We start from the raw sequence: 13,640 nt of genomic DNA, 5'->3' as shown, positions 1-13,640 counted from the left end.
CTGTCCTCACTTCTTGCGTATTATTCCTTTATAATAACTAATATGAGTCACATTGTTTATAGTACATACAGTCACAGTACAGTACACACAAAAATCAGTTGTTTCGACCTCAAGAGAAATGTTTGCATTAAAGGACAAAGGTCGTCACGTTGTAATGGAAAATGAATGAGGAGACACAATGTGCACATGACTCACTTAAGTCTTTATTTAGAAAATTCTTAATGACATAAGCTTAACAATTTCTCATCTTTGACATTAAATTAAGGTTTGCACATTGCAAATGATTACAGTTAAATACATACAAACTGTACATATCATGTTCTCGAATACTGTTGATAATATACATACAGCAACAATGTTTGTGTTGATAATGTAGCTTGATGCAAAATGTTGTCCCAACATAAAAAGCAAACAAGAACCAGTTTTGTCTCACACAGTGTTTATTTGTTTTCTGGCCTCATCAGTCCCGTAAAAGTTTTTTCTTTACAGCTGTGCTTTCAGAAGACAGATGTGCAAACAACGCACCGGCAGCTGTTCGTGCCCGCAACTCATACAAGTCATAATCATGAGCCCATTCCACATTTCCCCAGTGCTGGATCTAAGACAAAACAAAGCGGTACGTCTATATAAACATAAGAGAAATTATACAAATCGTTAATTATTTAACAGTTAACACAAAACATCTTTCATACCTGATATTCTTCCTCCAGTCTGGAAAGAAGAACGGCTTCCTCCACACTTAAGTGTTTGTCAATCAGCCCCAAGGACAGGACCACTGATTTCAGTTGAGTGATCACATACTCGAGACCTGCAGTCACATTTACACTGTTAAAACAAGTTCATTCATACAAAATGCGAATCGGTCAGCAGCACTATGTCTTTACCTGTCAGAGACCAAAAATTGTAGGAATTAAGGTGCTGATGAAAAGTCTCCTTAGTCTCTTCAGGAATTTTAGGGCCCATTATAGAGGAAGATGAGCCAATGACTACATTGTACCTAAACACAACAGCCATTCAGACGTGACATTTATATTGTGGCTACTGTAATTATTATGTTAAGAGGTGTGTTGGCAAACAGTGAAACTGTATAGGTCACCTTTGTTCTATCCAGTTCAAAACAGGGTCCCATTCATTTTTTTGAAGTTCCACAAGACCTGGAGGTTCGTCGACTCTGTAACTAAACGGTGGGTAAAAGGCAAATGTCATTACGCTAAGAAGATTATATTAGTCAAATTTGTATGGGTGGTTCCACGTTCAGGGTTTAAGAATAGTCCTAGACTATTCGGCCTATACGGCCTAGAGCTGTCTAAACTGAAAACAGCTTGAACTGACACATCTTAAAAATACATCAGTTGTTTCGTTTCAAAACACACACAAGTTATGTTTATTGTAAAGCATATTTGTTAACTCAAGACAAGTCCTGGTTTAATCTGGATCTGGATTAACTAAATGAAAGCATTTAGTACAGGTCATAAACGAATCAACATCAGTACCAGATAGTATCTGTATCCAAAAATTTAAGTGCTGCTCTGATCATCTGGTCTTTCGTTCTTTCTGTTGGGTTATCAAGGGCTGTGTTGCAAAGTGTTGTCTGTTTGGACAAAAACAGGTTTTAGTTATACTAGTACTTGTACAATCACAAAACTCTCACTTTCTAGAATATTATCTAATGTCTTACAAAATGCATGGTGTAAAACTTCAGTGTGTCCTTCTGAGCATCCCACTCTGTGGCAACAGCTGTGGCAAGAGCTTCATTGGGCACTGTAAAAAGCGTACCCCCTGGAGTCTTCAACTTCCGCTTGTCAAGGTTTATTTCAAACAAACCTCCTACAAATAAAAAAGACTGTTTTTTAAACAGGCATCATCTTTTGTAATTGTTTTTCGTAGTTGTAGATCTAAACTGCTCTATGGAGAAATCATGACGGATGATGCATACCTTCACCTTGTGATATTGAGACGTTCTCATAAAATTTCTTTCTTTCTGTAAGATATATGGACAGATTTTTTTATTACAATTTATATATATCAACAACATACCATTAGTTTGCCTATTTATATACTTTTGCTATGATCTTACCTGTTATGCCACTGCCATAGTTTGCCTTTTGGAGGTGTGTTGGTGAGCTAGAGACATGTTGCCCTTGACGTAATGAAAATGGCCAAATGACCCGAGCAAACTGTCTGTGGTGGCTACAGAAATTCCGTAACATACCTTAAATTTTAAAGCTTAATATTAAAGTTCACAATTCACGCGAAAATCATTCAACTATGAATGGCAAGCTAAAGAAGGAGTTAGCTGGCTTGCAACATCATTTTTCAGGCTTCAGTAATGACACAACAAAAGTAAATGTAATGGGTATTATTGAAATAACTCAATTATTGATCAAATGTATCTGAAAAATGGATTAATCTCACGCCTCGGGTACCGTCACCTTTCTTAATTCAGCAACGTGCGTGAAGCTGATGATGGTCTGTGACCTACACAGAGAGCGACTTCGCTGACTATTTTCACAATAAAAGTCCCTATCAATTCTTGCATGTACGTGCGTGTTTAAAAAAACTCAACTTTATCATAAAAAATGTATCATCAACTTCAGAGTACGGAAATACCCAAGATACGTATTTAGACCTTTCTTGTTAAAATAAATTTAATCTGATTTTTTTTAAGAATTATATTGCAAATGTTAAACTATAAATAATCATGAGATTTGTGATCTCTAAACGTATTTCTCTATTCTTTATGTAATTAGATCCAAAATATTTTGATTTGTGCTTGTAAACAATTTATCTGCTGCTAAAGGAGTTTCAAATAAAGCGCGCTTTATTCAAACTGAAGTTTGTTTCTGCTGGATACTGTGCATTGGATCTGAATTGACTATTAAAATGCTGCACAAATGGTTACTTTTCATACATATATATATTCTGAGATTTTTCAACCAACGATGCTGTCAATCATCCACACCCTTGTTTGTATTTGCTTCAGTACACTTCAGTTTGTGGTTTTCTTTTTATTACTCCTCCTTTTATTGTCAGGTGTTTTTCTCTGTACAGCACACAGAAATGTCACCATGCACGTTTGACATCAAACATTTTCCTATTGTAATGCAGTTTCTTCTAAAAACATTGTAGTCTACTTCTGATATTACAGATTATGTTGGAATGAGGATAGAAAGTTTAACAGAGGTGTGTTGGCCAAACTTCATTGGGTTTCCTCACAGTATGAGTGTGGGTGGCTCTCCAGCACTTCTCACACAACGGATGGATGATTTTCTCACCCGTGTAAGTGTGAGTCATGAGAATTAATTTAAAAATATCTGTCTTTTTTAAAGATCTTTCTTCTTAATTATTTGTGACAAGTTCAAGGCTTTATGTAAATATGCACTGATAATTAATTCTTTTAATTGACTTTTCGTACTATTAAGGACGACATTAATCAAATAAACTGTGGTCTACTATACTTAACTAAAACTGGCTTTCTGCATGTTTAACTGCTTTAAAACAAACATTATAATCCATTTTCACAGTTTCCCAATTAAATGTTTTTCTTTTCTTTTAAAGTTCAGATGGAAGTTCATGAAACTTTTTGGTTGCCCTTTGTATGTGTGTGCACTTATGTAAAACTTAATTTTCCTAATGTGGTTTTGAGAAAGGTTCAGGTCTATAAAATAATGTACTACTACATTTTTAATCTATTTTCTGAGATGTGATCTATCCTGATGGAATATGTTTGACCTAGGCCTATATTCCTTTTTGGACCGTAGGATGCTGTTTTTGAACTATATTCAACTTAATCAGTGCTTGCTGAGATGTCAAAAAATTATCAGAATCAGAACTATAAATTGTTTTCTGTATTATTTCCATTAATTTGTTTTTACACCCTTCGTTCTGAAACATTGTTATTGCATTTTGACATTAAATGTGACATCATTGCAAGGTTGCACAATTATTTTTACCTTTTCATTAAACCATTGCTAATTTATTTGTCAGTTCTGCATTGCTTACAGCTGATCTAAGATAAACATAAGACCTAAAATATTCTTTAATAAACATTACACCATAGTATATAAATTCCTAGGTGTTATCTCAGGCGTCATCTCTGTCAGATCGTAAATGCCAGACTTACCAATTATAGTTAACCGTCAAAATAACTCATAAAAAGTCAAAAGGAAGTGAATGGAAAAGAAAGAAATGATGCAAGGGTTTCATTTCTTAAGTACTTAACCAATATTAATGCTTTGGAAACTTTATAAAAGACCTTTAATGAAGGGTATTTGCCAAGTGATTAAAAGCATAATGGCCATAGATGTTTCTGAATGAGATGCTTTTTTGTCCCCTACATAAATACGTCTTATTACTGGCTGTATGGCTAAATGGCAATCAAAGAATGCAAAGGTCAAATTGCACAGTATATTTTTATTATTTGTTCTGCAGAGGAAGCATTTAATTTCACTGATCACGTCAATATTGCAACCAAACACTTTTATTGAAGTTATTATGTTGTAACCGGTAAAAGTGAAGGATGAAAGAATTTTTTTAAATTGCTGACTTAATCTGATCGACGACATGCAATTCCTTAGGCTCTGTCCTTTTATGACAGCCTCTCTTAATGCATAAATCCTGTAAAAAAACAAATATGATATACAGTATGATAAATACCGCAAGTTCAGCAAGTATAGAAGAGAAGCTGAAGGTTTTAAATAACTTATGGGAAACTGTCCATGTCTGTGCTAGCTTAGTCACGTTTGGGAAGTTCACCTTAGAAAAGCACTGCATATTTGTAGAGAAAGGAGCATCTTGTCTTGACAATGGCCTTTTGTGCATCTAGGTTGTCCTACGTGGTTTTTAATTGATTTCACTATGGTAACCCCATGATTTAATTGTAAGGAAGTTAACAATGATCAATGTTAGAAGTCCTGCTCGGCGCCAAGGTCAGGCCTCATCTTATTACAAAAAGTCCCTTTCATATATTAAAAGCCTGAAATCCCAAAAGCTTCTGTTAAAACTCCACTTATATCAGTTTCTCTTTACATCAGGTTGCCTGTTATTCATTCTGCTTTGGCATTAGTTCCCCTTGTTTTTGGAACATTTATAGCAAGAAAATGTTCACTTGCCAACATCATCATCTCCATGTGACCATTCAAACACAGACTTAGAAGAAATGTCTAAAAGGCTTTTTAAGGGTAATCGAGCATCAGATCTATATGAAGAGTTTGGTTCCAAAATGAAAACTCAGTTTGATTCATCAAACTGCACTTGTTTGGAATTTAAGCCCTAATAACTCAAAACATACAGTTAACACAGTTAAACACAATTAAAGCAAAATAACATAATACGAAAAACATGATTTTTGAAAAAAGTTGTCTCATTTTGAAACTAAACTATATTATATACATATACATATACAACTATAATATACATATTTACGTGACAATATAGAAGACTTATAAATGTAATGTTTATTTTGTTTGCCTGATGTTTTTAAGAAGTAACTGTAAAGTTTTATCCGAATTATGCACCATTCACAATTTGTTTACAGTGGAATGAAAACCCTATGCAAGATTAGATATAAAAACAAAGAAAGATCTTGCTTCCAGTAATCCTAAATGTGGATCAAGGTGGGTCATTGGATAAACATAAGGAAATTTACTGTACATGACAAAAGCTCTTACAGTAAGAGGAAGAATAATATGCTCTTTTCCTTGTTAAGGCAGAACAATAAAGTTTACCTAAGTGAACTGTTCCGTCTTCGTTTAGACTGTGTGCCAAACACGAATTGAATTTATTTGACATAATGTCATAAAAATATAAATCCACACAAGGCTCTTTTGACAAATCAATTCATTTGACAGTCTGGTATGTAAACTGGGATTATTGTTAGCAGTATTATTGTTGGAGTCATTCATTTAATCACAACAAATATTATTGTTCTAATAGTGATTCATTCACTGGTGAGGAGAATTAAATGCTTATTTTCAAAATACATGTCTTTTATGAAACATTTCCAATAGTCTTCATTGTCGCGTAGGTATGCGAAATTTTGCCCCAGTGACAAATTCAAAGGCACATTGTTTTCTGAGAGTTTACAAAATGTACGTCAACTATTATGGTACTTCTAAATACTGTATACAGTACATTAGATTCAATGTGCAGATGTACTGTAAGGTGTTTGTGATATACAGTAATATTGACCAAAGTTGTGTACTGCCTTTTGCTTGGTAGTGAGTAATGTTTGGCTATAAGGAAGCCAATAGAGCTAAATGATAAGGATGTAATAACAATAGAGCTAAAAGTTAGTTTTGCTGAATGCTTGAAAACCCCATGGGGCGGTTTCCTGGACAGGTTGTACAATAGTCCCATACTAATCAAAATGTTAGTACCGAAAACAACTTGAACTTGCATATATTAAAATATATCGGTGCGATTGTTTTGTCTCAAGATGCACACTGTAATGTTTGTTTGTAAAGTGTGTTTTTTAAAACATCTTAAATATCCTAATTTAGCTAAAGCTTTGTCCTGGATTAGGTTAATCCCTTTCCTGGAAACGGCCCCCTAGTGTTAAAATGTAGTTCACCCAAAAATGAAAATTCTGTCATCATTTACTCACCCATTTGTCATTTCAAACCTGTCTGACTTTTTTATATATGATAATTGGAAAAAAACTGGTAACCCAACACTCGTGGTACCCAGTCACTATATTGTATAGACACAAAACCAATGCAAACAAACAAGTACTGCAAAACTGCAAAACTTTAAAATATCTTGTGTTCTAATGAAGAAAGTTATGGATTTGATATAATATGAGGGTGTGTAAATGATGACAGAATTGTCCTCTTTGGGAAAAAGAGCCCGTTTAAAATGATGCTAGCTATCAAATAGACAAATGTTTGTACTTTCCAAATACTACATAGCATTAAATAATGCAATGGTTTACAGAGAACGTTAACAGAAAACAAAACATAAACGACTTCCTATGAACGAGTTTTGTGACAACAATGATTCTAAACATAGAATAAATATTACCGGTTTCACTTCCTGAAACCTTCCAAACCAAACAATATACAGTAAGTCATTTATTTATAAGAATAAAGAAGAGAAGAACAATTACATCTTTCAAGCATTTTAAAATGTATTTAGTTCCATTGTCTCTTATAAGAAACACAATGATAGGGGAAAGCATTTACAACCAGAAACCAGAATGCACACCCTGCCAGAAACACGTGTGTAACCACACCCCCACAAATGTACATCAGTGTGTGTTATGATTTGAATATGACCACCCAAAAGTATATGCTAGAAAGGTGGGCATAACTGTCAGTACAAATGCTTTGGAACCTGATGGTAAGAAGCATTACATTTCCATCACATGCTTGCATTACATTACAAATCATTACGCACTGGTTAACTGGCCAATCATAGCACACCTCGCTTTTCATAGAAATGACCTTTGTAAAAAATCTGCACGTTTCAGAGAGGTGGGCCATAGAGGAGGTACGAACATGCACGTTGTGTGGAAATTACAGCGTTTTTTTACCTTAAATCCTGTATACACATTGCACTACATTATATGGATTTGAACAATCCATAATATTTGTTTTAGCCGTGTCATATGACCCCTTTAAAGTGCTACTTTTTACTGTACTATTGTAAAAAGCAAACTGTGTATCATCAAAGAATAGCAATGTATTTCACTAAAGAAAATAAACTGACAATAAAACACTACTGGAATTACAGATCAGTGACAATATTAAATATTCGGACCCCCTATACCCTCTACCTAGGGACTTTCATGGTGTTGTTTTGCAAGAATCGTCTTATTGTTCTTCATCGCCGCTGGCTCTGAATCAACATATTTTCCCCAGGATTGCCCCTATTGCATTGGTGGTACACGAAAAGCACGTGTTTGGTATTTTCACATGAGGGGTGAAAAACGTGCCATCGGGGTCCTCTCCCAGGTGATGATGTGGAAAGCATGACAGCCTTTACTGTTGATGACCTTGAGCAAGATTCTGTGGAGGAGTCTTGGCGGTTCTTCACAGGCTTGTGTGACGCCAGCAGCTTCAGATCAATGTTCCAACTGTCTGCCCTCTCACCACCCTCGGTTTGAAGATACACCTGCAAGTCTCTCAGACTGTCCACCCCCGCACCAGGTCATCATGGGCAAATTACTAAAGAATGCTCACAGGGGTTATTTTGATGAAAAGTCATGCATTACCGGAAAGGTCCAGCTGTCTGTAATTGTGAATCTGACTCAGCAAAATGTGACTGCTTTTTGGTTGTTCGGTACTGAGTATTAAAGATATTAGCAACTTTTACTCTATACTTGATTAAGAATATGTACCATTTACTCCACTCCATTTCAAATGACCAATGCAATTACACATTCCACTTTGCAGGGCACCTAACTTTTTCTGCAGCAGTAAATTTGTGCTCCTGAAGAAGCAACATTACCATTTAGAGGGCATCTAAGGTACTATATCTTAGTAAACTTGCCAACATGGCTTCTTTATGTGATTGTGGGTGCATTTTCAGGAAGTTGACATTGCGGGTGTTAGACCGCGATACGGCCAAAACCAGCATGTCCAGTGCAAAAAGGCTTTTACTTGTAATGTTTTACTTAACATTATAAAATCTATCCGCTTTACTGAAGAGACCTTACTGATGAATATTGGTTTCCATATGAGCACTTGAGCTTAACTGGGACTTGGGTGTTAATGGACGAATGGTGTCGACATGATTTGTTTTTGGGGGGTTCAGTTTGATGCGATTGCTCTCTTCACGAATCAACTATTTCTTGTTTTTAATTGACATGGCTCTTAAGTGTTGAGGACTAGTGCTTCTTTGAGCCTACATCCAGAAAGAGTAAAATACTCAAGTACTGGTAAAATCAGTTCGTTTTGGACTTTCGTAACTTGTAATGGAGTAATAGTCACTGTACTTTTGGTCAAGTGTGGTTCAGGAACTCTTTACACCTCTGGGCCTACCACTGGTGAAAACAGGGAATTTTATCTATCTTGGATTAACATCTTGTGTAGTTTTTTGTAAAGAAAAATAGCTTGAATGCATTGTCATTTTGGATGAAATTGAAAAACCGTTAGGACCTAGAGTGATTATGTTGAAGTCAAATTTAATAAAAATTTCCACGTAGACTTTTACCTTTAAAAAATAGTTATTACCGTGCATTCCAAGCAATTAAACTACAGTTGGTTTGTTTTTAATAATAACTCGTTTTTAAAAAAGTTTTAAAAAGATTTTTAAGAGTTATCTGTTCTTGCAAATTAACTATACATTTTTACTTTTATAGCTTTAATTCTAACACTACAGTCAAACTATGCTTTCTCCAGTAATCATCGCCAGATTTGAAAACAACGCTGATATTGTATCACTGAGCCCTTCACTGTTGCGCATTTTTACATCAACTCCCGCCCACCTCGAGACAACGCAACGCACGTGAGCGCACCGACACTCTATCAAACTCCCACATGAGATAAACAACACGCCCATGTGCGGCAAGTATATAAATATAAGATTCTGAAGATGCTGAGCTTCAACAAGGAAGGAAATATTTGTCGTGTTGATAACTCTCCTCAGATCAGCATCAGCGATGAGTGAACCGCGCTTTCCCATTGACGTGCGAGTTATCGGAGTCATGCAGAAAGATAAGAGCAAAGTAAGAATATGATGTATTCTAAAATGTTTCGCATTCTAACTTTCAATAATAGATAAATTGTGTATATCGCTTGTTTATGATGAGGTTTGTGGTTGCTGCAGGTGTACATGACATCCGTGTTATGGTCTGACAACAGCGAAGTGACAGTGTATAGATCCCTCCGCGACTTCAAGACACTGCATGTAGGTTTCTGAATTAACCCCTGTTTGCAATGAGCACAAATCCTTATCAGACGTGAAAAACGCGTCATGTTATTTACTTTACTTTTAATTTGACAGAAACAGCTGAAGAAGAAATTCCCCGTGGATAACCCACTAACGTTACGTAAAAAGGACAGAGTGCTCCCACGATTTGGAGGTACAGTTTGGGTGACAGTTTCTCTTGTGGTTGAGAAAACGTTGACCATAGACTTACATTGTTTTACACACATAACCTAGGGTTGGGAATCGTTTGAACTTGATCGATTCCTCGTCTGATTCCATTTACGATTCTGCTTATCGATTTCGATTCATATCGATTCCCAGTTTCGATTCCACAGTTGAAGTAAAACATTTATATATCAACCTGTATGGTCGTTTAGCCTGATTATTGACTTGTTTACAAAAATATATATATATAGTTTTGTGTATATATACACATAGAACAATGTTTTTTTCTGATTTATTACAATTTGAATTACCATAGTTGAACTATGAAACTATGTTTAATTTGTGGTTCCTGCGCAAATACTATAGTTAAACTATACCTACTGTAGTAAAAATATTGTTATGTTTTCATAAGGGCTTTTATTGAGATATCAGCAGATCACGCAACAAGTTTACTTTTCTGAAAATATTCATACCGAAGTTGATTTTAATCTCAAGTATCCGATTCCTTTTCCTTTTGATACCGATCCGATTCCTAGCCTTTCAATTTTTTATTCCCAACCCTAGTCCTAATCCATACTCTAAACGAAAAGAAAACTCTTTGCATTATTACAATATATTTTTTATTTAATATGTTTTTACATTGTTTTAAAAAAAAGGGACGTTGCCATTCTGCATGATTTGTCAGGTTTTGCTCACTTTTGTTTTTGTTTTGCAGGCAGAAACTTAAAGAGAACCTTTCCGTCTAAGGGTCTGAGCAAGTCTGTGGATCGACTGAAGAGTCTGGAGAAGTACTGTTCCAGTCTGCTGCAGTGTGAATCTACTGTATCACATTCCGCAGAGGTCATTCGATTCTTCCTGCCGAATGAACAAGAGCTTCAGCCAGAGTTTACCCAAAACAGGTAGATATCACTTAGACTATCACAGCTTTTCCCAGGTAGTTTGATCTGTGCCAGCTTAACCTGCTGAAATGTTACAAATCCCTCTTTAACTGTTTGCAGCGTGATGATTCTGCAATCAGACTTCATCCCCTCTGCCAAGGGAGGAGCAGACATGCAAAAACGTCTTAGCTTTGGCAATGTGACCCAGCCTTTTGTATCCAAGACGTATCGATGTGTGGCTCCGTATGAGACCAAGGACACAAAGAACAAACCCTTTAAGGTTGCTGTGGATAAAAGACTGGATGTGCTCATTAAAGACCAAGCAGGTATTATTTTCTTCTTGTGACTTGAACTGAGAAGATATTCTTCGAATTTACTGTATATAGATGAGTTCTTTGAGGTCTGTCTAATTCTTTGCTCTTGTGGACAGGTTGGTGGCTTGTTGAAAATGAGGATAAACGTCTAGCTTGGTTTCCTGCGCCCTATCTGGAACTATGTGATGAGGAAGAGGATGAAGATGAGTTTGACTCAACTTGTGATGGTAAGATGTGACTGTTATTACAACTTGTCGTTTTAATAAATGTGCCAAGAAGCTTTTCTAATTCTATATACTTTTTCCAGTGTCTCTGTACTGTGCCACCCGAAGTTACACCTCAAAAAAAGAGGATGAGCTTTGTCTGAGCATCGGAACTGTTGTGGAGGTGTTACAGATGTCTGATAATGGCTGGTGGCTCGTCAGGTATTCATTGGTTTCCTTTACACTGAACTGACATTCAAGGGATGATAAGAATGTAAATGTATTTTAAGACTCGTATGTAAATATATCAGAAATATGGGGAGTGTTATAAGGAAACAGTTAGATTACTGAGTAAATATTTACAATAATTGTGACGTCAAAGTTCGGTAAGGAAGTGTAAAATATGTAAGATTGAAAGACAATAGAAATCACAAAATGAAACTGAAAGTTACAGGTAAATAAACTGCAGGGAAGCATAGCAAGGTATTGTGTACTGTACATGATATACCAAAAAATAAAAACATTTACTAACCCATCATGCCATTCCAAGCCTGTAGGACTTTCTTTCTTCTGAAGAACACAAAATATATTTTGAATAGCGTTGGTTACCAAGCAACATTGACTCAAAACCACAGGGACATTTCTCAGAATGTCTTCTTTTGTGTTCCATCTGATATTCATGTTTTGAACAAGATGAGGGTGAATAAATGATGACAGAATTTTTTTATAGTTTGATTTCTCTTAACACAGTGAAGTGTACATAAATAGGATTGTTGCATTTCGAATTGCATCTCAGATTTAATCAAAACTTATTTTTTAAACAGATACAACAGAAAGGCCGGATATGTGCCCTCCATGTACCTTAAGCCATACATCAGCCCTACCTTCAGCTTTCATGCTCTACAAAGAAAACTTCACAGCTCCACTATCAACCTGTCCACCCCCAGATTCATTCACAAATCATACTCTCTGGAAGTGCTATCCGAGAGCGTTCCAGATCAACGCGAGTTGTCTGGCAGTACAAAGAGCATCTTCAGCGATGATGGAACCGATTTCAGCTTCAGTTCTTCAGACAATGACTCTATAAACCAGAGTGTGTCCAGCTCAGATGGAGACGAGAGCTTGAGACGGCCGAGTAAAGACGACAGTGGCATTTCCAGTGGCCAGTCTAGCCCCTCCATCTCAGAATCCAGCCACCCTATGAAAGCAGCCATGGTCCCCAGAGTTCCACCCAGACCCCAAACACAAGAGATCCTAAGTCGATGCACGACCTATACCCGAAAAGCTGCTCTGGCGACCTCTGCACGTCTGTTTCCTCAAGGAGCAGGTTTGGACAATGGAGGTAGAGCATTGATAGTCTGAGTTTAAAGGAAACCAAAATATACATTATCGTGAAAAATTAGGAACTTTTTCTTTTCATAAAATCTTTGTCTATGTTCATTTCATCTATGATTCACCGTAATGATGAAACACTGTACACAAGTACTTGAGAAAACAATACTTGGTTCATTGTAACCTCTATGTTATCCATGTAGGGTCTATATCTATTAAATATTACAGTAAATAACTTAAAGGAAAAGCAGTTAAAGCATGCATACAGTATATTCTGTACAGGATTTGAATGAACCATTGTACTGTGTTTTTACAGATTTTTTACCTTAAGGTTATATTCAGACTGCCTTTTATGTCAATTTAATGGTATTCCATACTGGAAATATTATCTACAGTTTTGATTATAAGCCTGTTTAAGATTCAATAAATGTTTCAAACGGGAACCATTTCAGTGTTTCTGTTCCCATAAGATTAAAGTGGCAACTGATGTAAATATCAAGCGTAGCGTCAGTTCTGTCATGCTCAGGGAAGGACAGAACCCAAACGCAGGCAGTAGGTGTGGAAGAAACATTGATTTATTAGGGAGAAACATTGATTTATTAAACAAACACTAAACAAAACAAGACCCACCAGGGGGTAAAATACCACTGACAACGAAATAATAGAACACAGACTCTGCTGGAACCAAACACTGGACTGGTCTAAACTAATATTACATTTGAAACTTACTGACTGGACTAGACTAAACTTTGACAAAATGTGAGGAACAGGAACAAAATATAATGGCTTTACAAGGCATAACACACAGGAGAGCAATACAAAACAAATTAGCAGAGAACAAAAAATACAAGGCAATTAAATAAGTAACTATCAAGCAG

At 36.0% G+C, this 13,640-nt stretch overlaps 2 protein-coding genes across 3 annotated transcripts; one reads left to right on the top strand and one right to left on the bottom strand.

The window, feature by feature from the left end:
- Nucleotides 1-181: 181 nt before the first annotated feature.
- On the bottom strand, nucleotides 182-2,499 carry atpaf2 (ATP synthase mitochondrial F1 complex assembly factor 2). 2 transcript variants are annotated; one of them, XM_056771570.1, is made up of 9 exons: nucleotides 2,433-2,499; nucleotides 2,078-2,212; nucleotides 1,937-1,981; nucleotides 1,679-1,827; nucleotides 1,494-1,591; nucleotides 1,097-1,177; nucleotides 885-997; nucleotides 693-808; nucleotides 182-598 (listed from the first exon to the last, which is right to left on the bottom strand). In XM_056771570.1, exons 2-9 carry the CDS (start codon nucleotides 2,208-2,210, stop codon nucleotides 461-463), a joined length of 873 nt encoding a protein of 290 aa, XP_056627548.1. In that variant the 5' UTR covers nucleotides 2,211-2,212; nucleotides 2,433-2,499; the 3' UTR covers nucleotides 182-460. The 2 variants fall into 2 exon arrangements, with proteins under 2 accessions (XP_056627548.1, XP_056627547.1); XM_056771569.1 differs by having other exon boundaries at nucleotides 2,078-2,488.
- Nucleotides 2,500-7,575: 5,076 nt separating this feature from the next.
- noxo1b (NADPH oxidase organizer 1b) lies at nucleotides 7,576-13,193 on the top strand. The gene is made up of 11 exons (XM_056771816.1): nucleotides 7,576-8,147; nucleotides 8,394-8,467; nucleotides 9,342-9,501; nucleotides 9,589-9,667; nucleotides 9,769-9,849; nucleotides 9,946-10,024; nucleotides 10,751-10,934; nucleotides 11,034-11,239; nucleotides 11,344-11,454; nucleotides 11,535-11,652; nucleotides 12,255-13,193. Exons 4-11 carry the CDS (start codon nucleotides 9,602-9,604, stop codon nucleotides 12,790-12,792), a joined length of 1,383 nt encoding a protein of 460 aa, XP_056627794.1. The 5' UTR covers nucleotides 7,576-8,147; nucleotides 8,394-8,467; nucleotides 9,342-9,501; nucleotides 9,589-9,601; the 3' UTR covers nucleotides 12,793-13,193.
- Nucleotides 13,194-13,640: the final 447 nt, after the last annotated feature.

The sequence above is a fragment of the Triplophysa dalaica genome, chromosome 17 (genome assembly GCF_015846415.1).
Source record: "Triplophysa dalaica isolate WHDGS20190420 chromosome 17, ASM1584641v1, whole genome shotgun sequence".
Lineage (NCBI taxonomy): Eukaryota > Metazoa > Chordata > Actinopteri > Cypriniformes > Nemacheilidae > Triplophysa > Triplophysa dalaica.
Note: the sequence above shows the minus strand (reverse complement) of the source record. Positions and strands in the feature narration are given on the sequence as shown.